We start from the raw sequence: 19563 nt of genomic DNA on the forward strand, positions 1-19563 counted from the left end.
GATCCCAGTTTCAGTGGCCAACACCTCCAGGTAGGGCTGGGAATGTCCTCTGGAGAGCCACTGCCAGTCAGTGTAGACAGTACTGATCTAGATGGGCCAATAGTTTAACTCAGTACAAGGCAGCTTCCTATGTTCCTATGAGTGCCAATAGTTTAACTCATACTACCATTCATTCTTACAAAAAACAACCTTAATATTCTTCCATAGCAGAAACAATTAGCCTGCAAAAAGAAGCTACTTTTAACTTACAGCCCCGCCGATTAAAATTGGCCTCCATCAATGAGTGAAAGCTTTATTTGATTAATCTTACTAAAACTTTCATTGTTTATCTGGGGATATTAATTAGAGGGACTATAAATTAATGAGCTTCATTCAGAGCTTGGAAAAGTTACTTTTTTGAACTACAACTCCCATCAGCCCAATCCAGTGGCCATGCTGGCTGAGGCTGATGGGAGTTGTAGTTCAAAAAAGTAACTTTTCCAAGCTGTGCATGAGATAAGAAAGAATGCAAGTACATATGACGGTCATTGCTAGCATGTAACAAAATGATTATGGCTGCATTCACACTGTACATTTATTCCACTATTATTCCACTTTAAACAGTCATGACTTCCCCCAAAGAATCGTGGGAAGTATAGTTGTGAAGGGTGCTGAGAGTTGTTAGGAGACTCCTAATCTCCTCACAGAGCTACAATTTCCAGAGTCCCCTGGGAAGAGGGATTGACTGTTAAACCACTCAGAGAATTGTAGCTCTCTGAGAAAAATAGGGGCCTCCTAACAACTCTCAGCCCTCTTCACAAACCACACTTCCCAGGATTCTCTGGGGGAAGCCATGAGTATTTAAAGTGGAATAAATGTCTGGTGTGAATGTGGCCAGTGACAAAAATGGTTGTGTGACCAATTCTTAAACTGTAAGCCTACTGGGTTTCACTTCAGCATCATCCCTGTGTTGGTAACCTCTGCTAGCATAATGTAAAATGTGTAGCAACAGCAGCAGCAGCAGTAGTAGTAAACAATGAGTAAAGTATGTGCAAATATTAAATAGTAGAGACAGAAGCAGCAGTCACAGCAAAGTTATCATTGATCTATGGCACAAGAATGACAAATATATGCAAATATGCATAATTTATTCATGTCATAGAATTCCACTTGGCCCATAATTTGTTGCTGTTGTTGTTTGCATAGCTCTTCCTGAGTATAACTATGTTTACACATGCAACTTTGTACTATTGTTGATGAGAATATGTTTAGGATCAGGTGTTCTCGCAGCATGGATTGGTTGACATTCATCTTTTTAATCATTTCCCCTCCTTTGTTTATGGCAGTAAAATAGGCGTGGGCAGCCAGCACAATGTTACAAAACAGAACATTACATTGAAATTGCTGGCAGCTACATCAGTGCAAAATGTTTGAGGTTGGAGAGTTAGTTTTGTTTTGTTTATGAAGCCATGAGAGGATTTTATGCATAGATTGCTTTTTCAAACTAAAACAGGCCTTTTGATTTAGATACCCATTGACCAAGAGTACCATATTACTTGTGCACTATCTTTTGACACATATATAATATGGTTGCCCATGTCTTCAGAAATCTTTTTCTCTGATCATTCTTCCAGCAGTGCTATAAGAATTTGCTGTGGAACATATCTTTAGTGGGGTGGGGGCAGGAATTAAGTCTGCAGTGGAAAAGTTGGGCCAGTCCACACGTTCTTTTTATAGCGCATTCATGATTATTAGTGCTCATGATGGCATCAAGACGGTTACACGCAATCCTGCTTTCAATTGTGCCTGAAAGAGTTTCGGGATGGATATACTGCTTTGTTTCCAATCAGTGTATGTCTCGTAACTTCTGACTGAAATCCTGTAACGTTTTATACTCCCAATGCTCCAGTTGAATGTTTGTTCCACTTTTGTTGTGCTATAGCACAAGACAGCAATAATGCAATAACATTGGGGAAGCATTGCCGAATGAGTAACAAAGTGGAATGATGTGTGGGTGGTCCACTGTAACCACTGCTAATGCACTATTATTGTGTCAATGACATTAGGGATGGTTGGGAAATACAATTCAGTTTGCATTTCAAGCCAATTTATCAAATTAGCACTTTCCAAAACTAGATGAGAACTGAAACACAGCCATCCTTCAAAATTCACACTTATTCGAAGTTTGCAATGCAGTGCACCAACCAGTGTTTTAAAAAATGCAAAAGTTAGGGGAAACGGGGCATAAAATGAATATTTTAGTGAAAACAACATACAAAAACGCACTATATGATGAGAAACTGCTTGCAAAAATGTGTACATTAGTCAAAACTACCTACAAAAATGTGTTTATTAGGATATATTCACATTAAAATGCTGGAGAACTTTGAGGATTTTTTTAAAAAATTGCACAGTGCTGCAGAAATGTGGAGAACTGAATTGAAGATTGGAAACATTAGAAACAGAGAACTGAAACTGACAGATTTTTCCATCCCTAAATGATATGCTTGCAGAATACACCTGCAAACACACACACACACAAAGAGAGGGGGGGAGTCTGGAGGGGACCTTTAACATTTGTTCTCCTTGATTTATTACCTGAATTGTTACTCACACACAGACTTGAGTCTATAGTCCTGTGCACATTACTTACTTGGGGGGAAGTCTGTCTTATTTTCCTGGCCTTCAAGAGCAGTTAGCTTAGGCGAATGACAGGAAATATGCGGGAGAAACATGGCATGCATGACTGCATGACCTTATGCACAGAAGTTGCCAATGGTACTGATAGGGTTGCCAGGTTCCTGGCCTGAGACTGATGCTGTATCTTTAGGAGGCCGGGCCTGGCAACCAAGAGGGCTTCTGTATCTTTAAAAGGTGTGCAGGGGGAAGGGAGAGTTTCACCTTGTGGTTTTTCCCATTACAGAGTTGCAAGAACACCTGCACTTGGCTGACTTTCTCTTCTCCTAAAGATACAGGATCAGTCTCAGGCCATGAACCTGGCAACCCTGGGTACTGATGTTGCAAAAAAGCCTTTGCATACAACAAAAAGAGAAGAGAGGCCATTCTTTGAAGAGGCATGGCACTGAAAGAGTTTCCTAATGGCAAAAACACACAACACTACTTTAAATCTGGAGGATCAACGTGAGCGTGGAGATGACATTACTAAAAAAAAACACCTGGTGCAACTGATTCTGATCTATACAGCAGGGATGAAGAGCCTTTTTCAGGCCAAGGTTGCCTGGTGGATACCTTCTGATCCCATGTGTAAATAGTGGGTGGGATCAGAAGCAAAATTGGGTGGAGCCAAAAAGCAGAGATTTCCATACCCCCCCATCTCTCCATCTAAGCAAGAAAGAAGCATTATCACAGTTCAAGGACACATTTCACCCAGGCAAAAGCACTTGAAAAAGGTGAGGAACAGGACATGTGAGGGGTATGGCCTAGGGAGAGGTTATATAGCCAAGGAAGGGTCTCAAGAGCCAGACAGAGAAGCCTGGAGAGTTATCATGCAGTCCTGCTTGGGAGATGAGATCTTCCAGAGAGGTTCTTCTCTCTGTCCCACCAGCATCTGGTGTATTTGGTGGGAACCTGAGAAAGGGCCTTATCAGTAGCTGCTGTCAGACTTTGGAGCTCCTTACTGACGGAGGCTCATTAAGCCACCTTGTTGATGGCCTTCCGCAGGTAGGCAAAAATAATTCTTTAAATGCTTCCAGTCCTTTGGTAAGAGGGTGGATTTTAACGTTGTTCCTTTTATTTTGTTTTGTTAAAAGATCACCAGTTTCACATTTGGGTTCATTAAGTACCATCTGAAGGAGGTCATCCAGCCCTGGTGACTTGCTAGGTTGTAATATGTAAATTAGCCCTGACTGCAATATGCCAGTGTGTTCTAATTAAGGCCTGTGGATATCAGACTGGCAACACAGTGACTCTTTCCCCAGCTCAACCTCAAAACTTACTGAGTCCCCCCTTTCTTTAAAAGTCATTTTTTCCCATTTCAGCCTTTGTAAGCTTTAAGAACTTAAGCAATCTTCTTTCATGTGCATATCCCCACAAAGTGACTTGTCTATATTATTATCACAATGTAGTCTCTGTTATAGTGGCTGACACGAACCACCTGCAGGCAGACATCAAAATCTGTATCACCCCAGATGGCATTCCCTCACTGCCAGCAGCTTCTGCTTTTTCATGGTATAATAGTTTAGCTCCACAAATCTATCAGAAATAAACAGGGTAAAGTGCTTTTATTTGTTTCCTAAGAACATAAGAAGAGCCTGGTGGATCAGGCCAATGGCCTATCTAGTCCAACATCCTGTTCTCAAAGTGGCCAACCAGGTGCCTATGGGAAGCCCACAAGTGTTTTTGATTTAACTCTTAGAATAGGGATGTGGGTCATGTGACTGTCCAGGTGATGCTGAACTACCACTCCCATCGTCCCTGGCCATCAGCCATAACTGGCTGAAGCTGATGGGAGATAGAGTCTAACCATATTTAGAGAGCCACAGGTTCCCCATTCCTGGTTTAGGTGAAAACTATGAATAGCAGGGTATAAAGAGGGGGTATCAATTAACACACTGAGTACATATTTGAGGAAAACTATAGTATAGACTTAGAAAACCAGTAGGAGAAAAGAAATCATAATTTTTTAAGATGAGGGAAATTGGTTTCCAAAAGACCAAATAATGGCCAGAGGCTGAGGAGCACGCTGGAGCAGATTGCAGACTCCATTCTGGATGGCCACAATCCATTCCAAAGTTTTGGCAGAGTGGAATCCAATCACTCCCAAGTGTTCTGAAGTGGGATCTAATGGTTCTGCTTATCCATGCTTATTATAGCAGAAGAACATCGGTCACAACATACAACCAAAGGGAAATGGGGGGAAAAACTCCACTCACTTTCGGTAGTTTACAACACTCAGTAGCCTTGCTCTAGTGGCCACTCTACGACTGCAAAAGCTGCAATATGGACATGAAAAGTTCTCACCTACACACAAAGGAGTGTATTTGTGAAGCCATTCCCTCTACTGAGGTGAATAGAGAAGTTGTTCATATAGGAAATCCAGTTACCCAATGAAGAACATGCAGAGCCCTGGATTGTGGGGGATGTATGTCAGGAATAGCTAACCTGTGCCATCCCAGGTGTTGCTGGACTTCAACTCCCATCGTCCTTGACCATTGGCTATGCTGGCTGGGGCTGTTGGGAGATGTTTAGCAACATCTGGAGAGCCACAGGTTCCTCATCCCTGATGCGTATGTAGAAGCATTTCCATAGAAATTTGATGTGAATGTAACTCAGAAGGGTGTACTATGCAGCTAAGATTGCCTGCAATAAGATATATCAGTGCATAAAGAAAAGGATTTCAATAGGCTCTACATACTTAAAATTATGCATGGTCTGGGATATTAGCGTTAATGGGAACAAAATGTCTCAGTTACATCCGATATTTGAAATACAGACTATGAAACCTCATCCTTCTCATCTGAATCATCCTAGTCCCAGTAGACTATTATGCTAGTGGTAGTAAGATCAGTTCTTTTATTTTCATTAGTATTACATGGATCTTACATGGTGATATACTTCTCTCTGATTAACTGAATGATTAACTATGCATAGGTACATTTTATTTTATTAAATATTAGTTACTGACCTATCTAATCTGTTAATAGCTAATAATGTGAACTGATTAAATGCAAGACTTTTAACTCAAACAATATAAAGGCATCAGTTATGAGGGAGAAATGGTGGTCTGGGGAGAAATTCAGCAAGATCCTTGCAAAGGGTGTGTACAACCTTCAGTTCATTGTGGATGTGATAGATCATCCTTGATACAATGTGCTCCCAGGTTATGGCCTGAAGGCACATGAGGCCTCCACTTTGCTGAAGCTAAGTAGGTCTGGGTCTGGTCAGTGCCTGGAAGGGATATCTCTTGGGAATCACAGGTATGCCACCTGGGGTTGCATGATGGAAGAAAGGTGGGTTACAGAATATAAGAAAATAAATAAATGAAACAACCAACTTCCTGCATTCTGAAGTGTGAGCATGGACTAGGGGTAGCCATCTCCCATGAGCCCCAACTAACTTGTCTAATGGTCACTGATATTGGGAATTGTACTCCAACAGCAGCTGGAGGATCATCACATTGGCTATCACTGGAAGGCATCATATTGTCTATCCACGGACTAAAGTTAAAATCCCTGCTTTATCACTTTAAGCACTGCTCTGCCAGTGCATTTCAGAGCCAGGAGGCAGAGATTACTTTAGCAGTGTCTTGGCCTTCCAGTAGAGCTGGTATTATAATCCAGATATTCCTTCATGGGAACAGCGTGGAGCCACTTCATCTTGTTGATGAAGGGATGCTTCTCTGTGTTGCTCAGCAGCTTCCAGTTTAAACCTAGGTGCTCGGAGATCTTGGAGTTGTATGTTTTGGGGTTCTACTGGGCCATCTTGCACTGTTGGCCCTGTATCCTGTCCTAACTGGGTCACAGGTTGCAGGAGGCTCCTGGATAACCAAGGCTATCATGGGCACAGACAGCAGCAATGTCCAAGGCCAGTCCAAAGTCCAGGCAAGCAGGGGTTCACACTAAGGCTTAGGCAAGAGGCAAATCGAAGGGCATCTGAAGTCTAGCTAAGTCAAAAGTCAGGCTCAAGTACAACACACACAGATTATAGCAAGATGTTCTAGTAACTCTCTCAGCCTCGCATTGAGGCTATAAGCCAGAGCTGCCTAGAACCCCACACTGGGCCTGGAATTACTGGAAGGCAAGGCTTAGGCAAAGATGTCCCATTCACCGTCTAGCAAATCCCAGTTTTATAGTGCATTGCAACTCTGTTGAAATCCCAAATGTGGCACACTGCAAAAATTAATTGCAGCACTAAGTTCAATCAAATATTATGCGTTCATACGCTCAAGCTCAACAAATCTTTTAGTTTGCAGAGTTCTGCTTGAAAAACATTGATTAGCGTTGGGGGCGGCGAGAGGGAGACAGAGAAGATGAAAGTAAAATCAGATGTCATTCAAGGAAATTACCACTCTGCGGAGGACAGGTTGGGGCTGAAGCATCATGTTGCCATGCTGTGCCTTTCAAAGTTGCCGACAGTTCTTGTCATTAATAATCGGTAAATAAGATCTGCAGGTGGGCATTGAAGGCACCAGGTCCTGAGCCAAGAAACAGTAGCTGGAGCGTCTGTCTCTAAGATGGGTGGCCAGACTCATTTGCACAACCCTGCTTATATTTCCACACAAAGGGCAACCCTACTTAGCATCGCTTCAGGGAAGCTGCCACAGTACAGGGAATGCTAATTACTGTTACCAACTGGCAATGATGCATCCAAAATTAAATGGCCTGCGACTGAACAGATGAACAATTTTTATAGCCCTAAGATTAGGGAACATGATTTTTTTTCCCAATTAGCACAATCCCGTTGGTCTAAATGGGTTAGCAGAAACATTTCCTTGATTAAGCTATGTGTATGTATTTCACACATAATTGCTTTTCCAGGTTTACCCCCTGTATAACACTCCCACATTCAAACCCAAATCTTTCTTTCTTTCCAAATGTATATATGCCACTTTTCCACAAAAGAAGCCTTTTTAGTAGCATACAACAGTAATTTAAAAATAATAATCAGAAAACAATACTACAATGAATCAATTTTTGTAACATAAAAAAAAAATCAGTCACACATGGAACATCAGCTTCTAAAACAGCAAGCAAGCAACACCACAACAGAATGTAAAAAGTTAAAGGATAAGTAACAGTTCAAACATCATTAAAGAGTTGGTGGAAAAGATTATTGTTCACTATCTACAAATAACAACAGTTTTAGGTCTGACAAATCTCCCTCAGATGGAATTCCATAATATGGGAAACACTACTAAAATATAACACGCATTTTAGCCCTAAAGCTCACTGACTTCAATGAAGCTTATGCCCAAGTGAGTGTGCATGGGAGTGAATCTTAAACATGGGCTTTGCCATAGGTTATTTAGGTCATGCACAAATATTACCTTCAACAATTGACAGAGGTAAATGAGTACACTTGTTTTATGTTAAATGAAAAAGGGGCACAGCCATCACTTCTGTCCTGCGCACAAGGACTGAATCGAGCCCTGTGTTGACTCAATGTGAAATGGTTCAGACATGCAGGTGGCAAGCTCTGAAGTCTGGGCAATGCAACAGAAGCTCCTTTTTTATTAATATTACTAGAGAATACACACAGACCATGCCAACATATGAGAAACAGACGTACATTTATTGCACACACAAAACTGACCATATGGAAAGGCCCAAAGATCACTAGCCTGTCAGGTAGCTGTTTGAACGGCAAACACAAAGCATCTGGCTGGATGCTGGAAGCTGCGATTCTATAGTTAGAAGTGTCTAAACTGAAAATGGACTTTGATATGCTGAACTCTATATATGGTGCAGTTTGTTTATCTTATTTTGAAAGAAAAAAAACTAAGCTGTGTCTTCATCCAAAACATGGATTCCAGAGTAGTGTACATAAAAATGAAATATAGATCTGAGAAATACACATTTACAAATATAAGTGCTGAGACAGGTCGTATCAGTTCTCCAAAAGCAATAACACATACACACACACCACTTCACCACACGTTAACTGCTGCTCTTCCACATGTAAGCAAGATGTGACCTAAATTCCAGTGGCCTGACTCCAGCCATCAAAGGCCATTGTATGGATCCTATTCTCCCTTATCCCGTGAAGATCTATAGTTAGTTTGTTTGCATCACCAAAGTGATGTGCATTCTATTCAGGGACTTCTTAGAAGGCACCAATATCAGGAAGCCTTACTGGTGCTATGATTGCAGATGTATTGCATTGTGAGTGGTGTTTACTCATGATGAGGGACATGTGAACTGCAGCTATTCAAGTATGCTTGGGACACAATCCAGTTTAAAGTCTTGTTCACATATCTATTGACATCACTTGAAGACTCTATAGATGCTGATTTACAGCTGAAAAAGAACTGAATCAAAAAACAATGCATCTGAAGTGACATCGGAATATATGAAAGTTCTCTGTGTGATGAAGACTCATTCACACATGCAAATTATTAACTGAAGTTGCAGTCAGAAAAAGAGGCATGCATGTACATGCAGATTACATGTATTGTTGTAATTATTATTTTATTCATTTATATCCTGCCTTTTTCTCAGAACTGAGACTCAAGGTACCTTACAAAAATTAAAACAAGTACAATTAAAACATATAACAAATACAGTTAAAACATATAAATGAAACATACAGGTTATTATTGAATTGTAATGAAACTAACTATAAAATAACAACCATGGAAAACATAGCGATTTTAAAAACCGCACAAAATACCAATCAGTATAAACAACACCGTATTTAATAGCCCTTGCAGTCAGTTCCCAAAAGCCTGTTGGAACAGAAAAGTCTTCACCTGCTGACAGCAGGGAGGGAGCCAGCGTAACCTTCCTAGGAAGGGAGTTCCAGAGCCAGCGGGCAGCCACTGAGAAGGCTCTTTCCCGTGTTCCCACCAGATGGGCTTGTGAGGGGGTAGGACCGAGAGAAGGGCCTCCTCTGATGATCTCAGGGTTCGGACAGGCTCATATGGGAAGACACAGTCCTCTAGATTAAACACTTTTAGGTCCTCCTGGTTTAAATGGGAGAGTTCTGCATATACTTTACAGTGCAATCTATACTTGTCTACTCAGCTGTTACGTTCCATGAAGTTCAATGGGACTTGCTCCCAGGTTAGTGAGAATACGGTCTATATATCTCCCTTAATCTCTTTTAATAATTCAAAGTTTTTAAATGTAACTTGATTATGTCCTCTGTTTCTATTATTGTCAGTGCTTTCGGGCAGTGATTACAGATGCAAAAACTGAGTACTGGCCGGATCTCTTTTATCAGTGGGACCAAGCAGATGTATTTTGGATAGCAGCATTAGCTACTATGAAATTAGAATCACATTAAGCATATTGTTTGTGCTCCATGGTACAAATTTGAATGTTATATTTTCCAGACATGGAGCAGGTGGCATTTCCGAAAGGATTGTGTGGGTTGGATACACGTGCAGATATATTGTGAATATGCTGTGCAATGCATACAGTGACTTCTTAGTACATATTCTAGAATCCAGGTTGAAGTTTGCCGGTTGGTTTGTTGAGGCACAAGTAGATATATGATGGAATTCACTTAACACATGTGCACAAGTATCCAGAAGCAGGAATTGCTTCCATTGCGGAAAAGATTATGTGGTAATGTGTGAATTGCCCTTTGAAATGTGTACAATACTGGGAAGGGGAAAACGCAGGTTGACTTAAACTTTAAAGGCCTGTTTTGCATCCATTCAAGGCTTAATTGGAGAAAGCCAGTGTGTTTTAAAATATTTGTTTGTTTTTGGACTTCCGGGAAGGGTGACTTCGCTTGTGCCTGCTTTTGAGACGGGCTCCCGCCTCAAAAGAAGCTTATTCAGATATAAATCAGTCAGAACATTTTTTTTTTGACTGATGAAATTTCTCCCGGGCAGGGAGAAACGTAGAGATCAACCTCAAAAGCCTGTTTTTGTTGGGAGGACTGGATTTCATTAATTTATGAGAAAAGGTCCAGCCAACAATGCCGGACGGACTTCCAAACTTTTGCTCTATCTGTTTAATACGATACGTTTATCTTTTCTTCAAAGAGAAAACCGACTAACAGGCAAGCACCCTTCTTTCTATTATTTTTCTTACTTGGTTTAAATTGTTGCAGCAAAAGGAGATTTGTCAGATTGATCGGCTTTGAAGTACTCCTGGGTGAGCTATAACTCTTCTCTGTTATTCACGAAATTAACAGCTTATCTCTGTTTCTGTTGCAAAAAGCTGTCCTGGAAGTGCATTCTAAAGATATAAACAGAAGAGGGATTTCTATTCTGAGGAATGTTATATTGTCTGGGACTATTCTCTTTTTGGTCTATTTTATTTCAACGAATCTGCTTCTTCACGACGCCACTAACTGTTTTGATGCTGGGAACCAAATTTGTTTTGTATTCTTGAACATAGAGAGATAAGGCAGGCTGCTCTGTTTATACTGTGATGTCATCAAGCCTGGAATATTAACCCAATTGTTGCTGAAATAAGAAGTGGTTCTTCTTTACTTCTGTTTTGCTTTGTTTTCGTGGTTTTAAAAATGGCAATCAAGAAAGTGGCTGAGAATCTGGAAGTAATTATGTTTCAGAAAATAATGGATGAGATTGAGATAACGAAACAAACCCTGCGACAGGGCAGTAAGGAGCTGAAAATTGAACTGAGCAAAATGACGCAGGAGCTTAAAGAAATAGGGGATCCTGTGAGAGAGGAGAATGAGATCAGAGATGAGAAAATAAAAAATAAAGGGAAGATACAAGCCCTGGAGATTGGAACAAATGTGGAATTGGAAAAAGATCTGGAGTTTATGGATATTAGAAATAAAATCTACTGTTTGGAATTTAACGTTATCTCTGAAGAAATTAATGAAGATGAGATAAAGTTATCAATGGCTTGGATAATCTTCTGGACTGGAATGACGTGATGGAGCTTGATATAGAGAAAATATATGGAATTAACTGCAGCCATGTGACAATGGAAAAACTCTCAAGAGATGAGCCAGTGCATTTTGTAAAAAAGAAGAACAGAGATATGACTTTACAACAGTACTTCAGCAACTTATTCAGAATGGATGGCAAGAAAATATTTGGGATAGAGGAAATTCCCATCAGACTCTTATTATATGACTATGGCTATGACAGCAAGATTATTATGGAATACTGATAATGGAAGATTGGACACTGAAATTACTGGACTTAACAGGACTATTGAAGATGGAAGATGAAATTAATAGGGATAATGGAATAATGGCTATTGAAATTATTGGACCTAACAGATTTTGATGAGATGGATTAATCGAAATGTTTATTTGGAGAAAAATTGATAGATATATTTCTTAAAGAATTGAAACCTCTCTTTGACTTTTTGTGGAAAGAATAAAGTAATGTTTATGAGATTTGATGATTAATTAAGATAACTACTGGAGGAAAGTGATTTTATAATATAATTTAAGAGACAGGATTGTTATATATTGTAGACCTATAACTGATTTGATCTGTGACAAATGGGAAGTCAATATTTTATTTTTTTGCTTAATCATTTTTGTTTTGTTTTGTTTTTTGTCTTTGAATGTTTTATGATTTTGTTTTGTATGTTTTATGAAAATTTGAATAAAAATTATTGTAAAAAAAAAAAAAACATTTGTTTGTTTTTATCCCTTACATTAGGCCAGTCACTCGTTCAGCCTCATTGAACTCCGTGGGCTGTTGCCAGGCCAAAGGGTTTGACACCACCCTGAATTCTTTGGCATGAGGTGGTAAACCTGTATCTGGGTTGGATCAATTCAGACTGCAGATGGGGGCTCACGCGATTGCACACTCCTGCATACCACATAAAAGCAATTTCCTCCACACAGAAAATTATCGTCACACGGAGAAGGTTACGTTTCAAAAGACCTCTTCTAGGGTAGCCTAGTTATCTATCTTTAGCCAAACAAAAATATTAAATTTAATTCCCATCCCCACCTACAATTTGAAATGGAATAGCCCAGATACAGGCTTACCAACTAAGCGTGTGTGTGTGCTCCTCCCTGTCCGATAAGGTAGTAGAGGACCAACCCGGAGAGAAACGCACGTTGTTCACGGCCAATGTACTGAAATTTCTCGGCTCCTCCCCCTCCTCCGAGAAGCAGTGTGAAAAGCGGCCCCGTTAATGTAAGGAAGATTGGCCTTGCTGACTTGCCGTACTTGGAGCCGTAACAGCGTGAGAGTTAAGGAACGAGTCTTCCTTCGCCGCTGCTGCGGTCGTTGCAGCCTGTGGATTGGAACTTCCACGCTCGCGGGATTCGAAACGTCACAATGGCTCAGAACGTTCAGAATGTTACACTGTCTCTCACGCTGCCCATCACTTGCCACATTTGCCTGGGAAAGGTAATGGCACCTGCGTTCGTGATGCAACCCCAAAGGGATCGTTGGGAGTTTAGCCACCCGGCGCCCACGCCACTCCCTTTAAGTGCGCGTGGAGCGCAAGAAAAATCCATGCCCTAGAAGGGAGGAGAGTGAGACTGAATTCCATGCAGGGTTTTTTCCCCCTCTTCCAAGAAAGCTGTCGCGTATATCTCTGCCGTGTAGTCGATTGTTCCTAATGCCTGTTTTTGCTCCTTTAAGCAGTGTAATTCGCCGAAACCTCGTGCCTATGGTTTCTTTTAGCGATTGGAAGAGGAAGGGAGGCCCTAGATGAACCATTGGTGTGTTTGGTCAGAATGGAGTTCCGTTTCAGAAAGATTTATTTCCGCTGTTTAGAGCACTTGAATGCTTGTGCACATATGAGGACGTGTTCATATCCTGTAAAATGTAGCAGCGATCAAGGAAAATTATCCTCTGGTCTTCGAAGGGACGGTGGGGGGAGTTAATCTCCTCTTCTTGATCTCTTTCGGGTTTTAGAATTCCTGATAATATTTTCATCTTAACTGCATAGATCAGCGTTGTCTTGCAAATGATTTTGAGCGATGGGGGGGGGGAGTTAAGATGGGTGTTAACAGCCGAGACTCTGCCAGTAACAAGGTAGGCCAAATAATGTGGCTTGAAAACCTAGCCCAGACAACCTTAATTTTTTCTAAGGAGCTCCTTGCTGTCTTCACTAGCCTCTCCCCTCCCACTAATGTTATAGAAGCTCAGTTGGTGTCTACATTTTGTTCTTGTTTTCTTAATTTATGGCTTATGTGTTGAGAAAATGTAGACTGATGCTGTAAAACTGATGCTGATGCATGATGGTTTCAGATCTTACTTGCAACCACTCTCAAGTCAATAGTTTGCAGTCTCTCTTCTCCCTTCCCCTACATACCTGGCCATCTATTTGTTATGATACTTATGGGAAACTTGGTTCACTCTGAATAGATCTGCAATCCTTTTTTTTTTCTCCAGCAGGCTGTACCTTCACAGCTTCAAGTCATGAATTCTATGGTGCCTGGTAGGAAAACCTTTCTCTTTCAGATCTGGCGGTTACTGTTCTCCTGGTGATAGGAACATAGGAAGCTGCCTTATGCCAGGTTGGACCAGTGGTTCATCTGGCTCCATCTTGTCTATACTGACTGGTCCACCTCTCCAGGGTTTCATGCAGGAGTCTCTCTCAGCCCTTCCTGGAGATGCTGGAGATTTCACCTAGGACCTTCTGCTGCCAAAGCAGATGCTCTTCCACGGAGCTACAGTCTGCTAGCTTGTTTATCTTCACATTGCTTTGGTGGCAGGGTATCTTACTTGGCAGGGTGCTATAGCGGCATGCTTCTATATGGTGGTTGGTTATAATCAGCCATTCATCACAGTGAGGCACTGGTATATTTATATATGCTAAAACATGGATATTTCTTTTACGTGAAGAAGGAGGTAATGCCATGGGGGTTATTAATAGCCATGGGGCATAGCTTCCCCTATCACTCTTTAAATTTAGAACCTGGTACTTCACCATATCACTCGACAAATCTTCCCTGGTCTTTCCTCAAATGTCAAATGATTTTTGTTGCACAGGTTTGGGGAACCTTTGGCCCTCCAGATGTTGTTGAACCACAGCTCCCATCATCTCTGGCCATACTTTCTGGGGCTGATGGGAGTTGTAATTCAACAATATCTGGAGGGGGGAGGTTCCCCACACCTGCTATAATGGTTGCAGTCATATTGTAACATGCTTACTTGGAAGTTAGTGCCATTGACTTCAGTGAAGCTCACTTCCATGCCAGTACACTAAGGGTAGCGATGTTATTTTTGCTCATGATCTGTACTATGGGGGTGTCTCTCAAAGTGTGAGTTATAACGTGCAGGCCCTTAAACCTTGTGCCAAAGAAGCTCTCCATCATGCTGACAAGCTTACTATACTTGTGTACTTGACATGTGTCACTAGCTGCCAGAAAAGAATAACATTGACTGGATTGCATAATGATTCATAAATGGATGTTTGGCAAGGCCACCCTACTGTTGGGTAGTATAATTTTTCCTGCTTCGGATGGGAGACTTTTGGAGCACATTAAAGGGCAGGAAAATACCAAAGTTGTATTATCATATTTCTATGATAGTAAGCACTTGCTGGATTTTCTGTTTTGATCTCCCTGAGACCTGTAAGAGCAACTGCTCCTTGAATGACGTGCGTGTACTGCATGTTGCTAGTATGAATACAAATATTGCAGTGTGTCCCCAACCCCTCCAGAGGGAAAGCTCCTTTTCTTTCCAAAAGGAAAACACTGAAAAATATAATTGTTGTTCAGGGATTCCCCCACCTTTTTATTCTACAGCAGGTACATGTAGTCTTCCACCCAAATTTAAGTCCAAGCTGCCCTTGGCCACATCCACACCAGATTTTATTTCACTTTAGACAGTCATGACTTCCCCCAAAGAATCCTGGGAAGTGTTGCTTGTGAAGGGTGCTGAGAGTTTCTAGGAGACTCCCCATTCCCCTTACAGAGCTACAGAAGAGGGGCTGATTGTTAAACCCCTCTGGCCACTGGAGCTCTGTCAGGGGAATAGGAGTCTCCTATCAATTCTCAGCACCCTTCACAAACTACACATCCCAGGATTCTTTGGGGGAAGCCATGACCATCTAACATGAAATAAATGTCTGGCGTGACTATGGTCCCCTGATTAGCCAAGCCAAATAGTTGCGAGTCTGGCTTTTAGAACACTGACAGTTGGTTCTTACTGATCATGCCTGTGCTTATCAATTGACTTCAATTTTAAATTTCTTAAATTAATTAAAAATCAGCCAGGTATTTTTTTTAACTTTTAAACTGCAGAAGATGAAGGTCAGTAAAAGGATTACAGGTACTCTGTGAACATGACTGATTTTTAATTAATGTCAGCAAATTATGAGACTACTGACAGAAAAAAGTCCAACAGGGGTCTGGATTTTTTTCCTCTTGTTTTACAGTTTGAACTGTTGATTGTCTCTGAGTGTTTTGTGTATCACCATGAAAACTTAAAGCGTTGTTAAGCAAGCGTTTCTGAGTTCACGGCTATAAGTTTTGTAACTTTTTGTTTTGAAATGAGCTTATGGGATGCAGCAGCTTATGGGATGCAGCATGGGGGAGTATTTTCAATTTAACATTGTGGAATGCAAAAAATCCATGCTGGTTATAGTATACAGCCACTCTCATGGCTGTATAATAAGAATATTGCATTGTACAAAACATATGAGTAGGGAAGTTTGTGTCATATTTTTTAAAAGTACAAAAGTTGATGGTTGATGCAGGTTGTCTAGAAATTGTTTCCTGTTAGAACAGTTGAAACTATTATAACATCTCTACCTCAAAGAAATTCAGTGTTGATGTATTGAATAGCCAGAATTATGGGTACTGGGGTGTAAAAGCCCACTGTTTTGCACTCTTAGTTGGGAGCAAGCCCCATTGGACATGGTGAGGCTTGCTTTTAAACAAACATTCCTGGGCTTGGGCTGTAAATCTGAAATCATGTACATAAAGAATATCTTTTAGAATCGTATTGGTCTACAAGCTAACTTTATTATATTTGGCATAATTGTACAAGAAGTGTTCTAGTAGGTTCATTATAAGGGGATATATTTGGGAATTGGCACGTTTAAAAGTAGAGCAGTCATCTGATTAATCATTTGCCCCAGCTACTTGTTGCAGTCTAGAGACGTGAAGGCCTGGAAAAATTCAGGGGGGGAAATTGTTTTTTTTCTGAAGCTTTTCTGTTTTTTCTGAAAAATAGGGGAGGGGGAAGAAAAAATGGATTATGGAATGTTTTATTTTAGCATGATGAATAAAATGTTTCACTGAATCTTGGTTCCCCCCCCTTTTCTTAGTTCTTTTTATGGGAATGGATGCTTTATGTCTGCTTGACACTATGGAGTGGAGACATAAATAATTATCTTTGTTATTAATGTTGATGGTTTCTTCTGTGTTTTTTAATTGCTTTTTGCCTGCTGCTCGTAAACTGCTCATAAACTGGAAAAACGAAAGAGGTTCCTTACAGTTCAGGTGTTCCTGATCTTGTAGATCCATTTGTTACAAAAAAAGTAAAAAAAATTAAAAAGTAAATTCAATTTGTAATAATTGTTTGAATAAAATGTACTTTTAATATATCAAATGTGATAATTGTATGCCAAACCAACTTGTACATAATTACATTTGATGTTTCTGAAGTAAAGTGACTTTCAATCTGTAAAAAGTGCTAATGCATTTTTTCAGTTTTTTGAAAAAATCCATTTTTTTCTGAAACCCCCCCAGAAAAAAATGGTTTTTTTCCCATGGCTTCAAATTTTCTGGAAATTTTACATCTCTGTCAGATACGTATGTTCCTAATACCTTTTTTGATACCTAAATAACTTGGGACTGAAGTAGTTTATATACTGTTAATGGCGTTTTGTTTTATTGTACACCACCCTGATATTGTATAAGATGGTGGTATGCAAATATTTTTATAAATAAATGTTATAATATACTTATATATGGAAGAATAATGGGGGGTGGACAGAGCCCAAACAATTGACATATTACAACCAATGTTCATAAGGTGTGGTTGCATCACGGTTATCCACCAGAGTAAAGTAATGTCCCATGTAAAGCTCCAGATCCTTTGGGAAACTCAAGTACTTCTAAAATCGCCTTCACCAGTACCTTCTGACCTGAAATCTGCAATCTGGGAGAGATCATGGTCCCATGGGTAGGACTGAAGGAGCATCCTTCCAAGGAAAGTCAGGCAGTCCACCTCTTTTCTTGCATTCAGAAAACATTGTAAGACTTTTTTATTTGTCCAGGCTTTGGGACAGTCGTTTTATGAAGATTTTATGCCATCTGCTTTAGCTGCTCTGTGCAATATGTTATTTTAAATTGTTTTAATGTAATTTTTATTTGTAAAAAAAATTATATACTGCCAATTCATATAAAACATCAAGGCAGTTATTATTCTGAGTCATCCTTCCTTATTGCAATAACACACCAGAACTGAAATATCCTCAGAATAAACTCATAGGCCCACTGATGAATTGGCCCTCAGTAATCAATTAAAGATATAGTTAGTTCATTTACTTGTAGCCCCTAATGAGACATTTTGCATTCTTATTCCATATTATGAAACTGCTTATATATTTCTGAACAATTGAATGGGGTTCCGGTTGTGCCAGGGTTATATCTCTTCTAAACACTGAGTCAGTTTGAAACTCTATGGCTGGTTTTATGTTGGTTGTTTAAATCTATATCATGCCTTTGTTCACTCGGTCAAGGTGAGTTTCCAGACATTCTCATCCAGGGACTGATCGAGGCCTCAGACCATGGCCTTCCTTCATTTACTGTTTGCAAAGGCTCCACTTGAAGCAGAGAAGCTGTTGTGAATAGGATTGTATAGTACAGCCTTTGCCAACGTGACGCCCTCCAGATGTTTTGGACTACAACTCCCATGCTGGCTGGGGCTGATGGAAGTTGTAGTCCAAAACGTCTGGGGGGGCACCAGATGCCCTTCCTAGAGAAGCTCTCCTGGTGCAACTTGCTTTCCAGGGCCAGATGATGATGTAAGAGCATAAGAAGAGCCCTGCTGGATCAGGCCAGTGGCCCATCCAATCCAGCATCCTGTTCTCACAGTGGCCAACCAGATGCCTGTGGAAAACCCACAAGCAGGACCTGAGCACAAGGGCGCTCTTCTCCCCTCCCCCATTGCAGTTTCCAGCAACTGGTATTCAGAAGCATACTGCCTCCGACTGTGGAGGCAGAGGAGAGCCATTGTGGCTAGTAGCCTTTATTTGTATGAGCTGCTGGCTTTTATTTATGTATGTTATACTTTCTTATTTTAGTTGTAAGCTGCCCTGGAATGTTGGGCCAAAGAGCAGCAAACAAATAGACCAGATCACTGTCCTTCGCTCCTCACGTACTAGTGCTTCCCAAGGAGCAAATTATGCTTTGTTTGTGAAATTGGGCCCCAGGAATCAATGGCCAGAACTCCTCCAGTGTGATTTCTTCCATTCACATTTTACAGGAGGCCTTTCCAGATTGAGATATTCAAAGGCTGAATGCCCATCACCAGGCCTTACCACAGTGCTTGATGGCACCCTTGCTTTGCAGCAACTTTATACTTTCATTCAGCTTGGTTGGTCTGGTTGTGCCGGCCTGGCAGACACCATTGCCGCATAAAGTGTAAAGGGCCTGCAAGAAAGACAAGAGTAAAGCTCTCGATTGCCACATTCAGATTACTTTACATACTAACTGCTCCCAGAATGCTCCTTCAGGCCACCTCTCTTACTTGATTTGCATCCCGTTTACTAAAGATAGCCAGCCTTTGGCCTTTCCAGCCAGCATGACCACTGGTCAGAGATTATTTAACTTGCAGTCCAGCAATGTCTGGAGGGCCAGATGTTCCCTATCCCTGCTATGGACTAGTCTTAAACTCAAAATGCTACTATCTACAAGGTTTGCAGAAGTACCAGAACAAAACAAAAAATGTAATAATGGGAAGCCCCCACAACAGTTGAATGAGGACTAAGCATGCTCAGTGGGCATGGAATACTCATTGACTGTTTTGTAGGTGAGGAATAAAAT

The 19563-nt window shown here is 40.8% G+C and overlaps 1 protein-coding gene across 2 annotated transcripts in view; it reads left to right on the forward strand.

Moving 5' to 3' along the window:
- The first annotated feature begins 12643 nt into the window (after window positions 1-12643).
- OBI1 (ORC ubiquitin ligase 1) overlaps window positions 12644-19563 on the forward strand; it is a 32786-nt gene continuing 25866 nt past the window's right edge. Inside the window, exon 1 of one of the 2 annotated variants that reach the window (XM_061626550.1) lies at window positions 12644-12961. In XM_061626550.1, coding sequence (XP_061482534.1) covers window positions 12890-12961 — 72 coding nt within the window. In that variant the 5' untranslated portion in view covers window positions 12644-12889. Of the gene's footprint in view, window positions 12962-13344; window positions 13595-19563 lie in introns of those variants that run through there. The other variant, XM_061626551.1, reaches the window with a different exon arrangement.

Source organism: Rhineura floridana, chromosome 5 (genome assembly GCF_030035675.1).
Source record: "Rhineura floridana isolate rRhiFlo1 chromosome 5, rRhiFlo1.hap2, whole genome shotgun sequence".
NCBI lineage: Eukaryota > Metazoa > Chordata > Lepidosauria > Squamata > Rhineuridae > Rhineura > Rhineura floridana.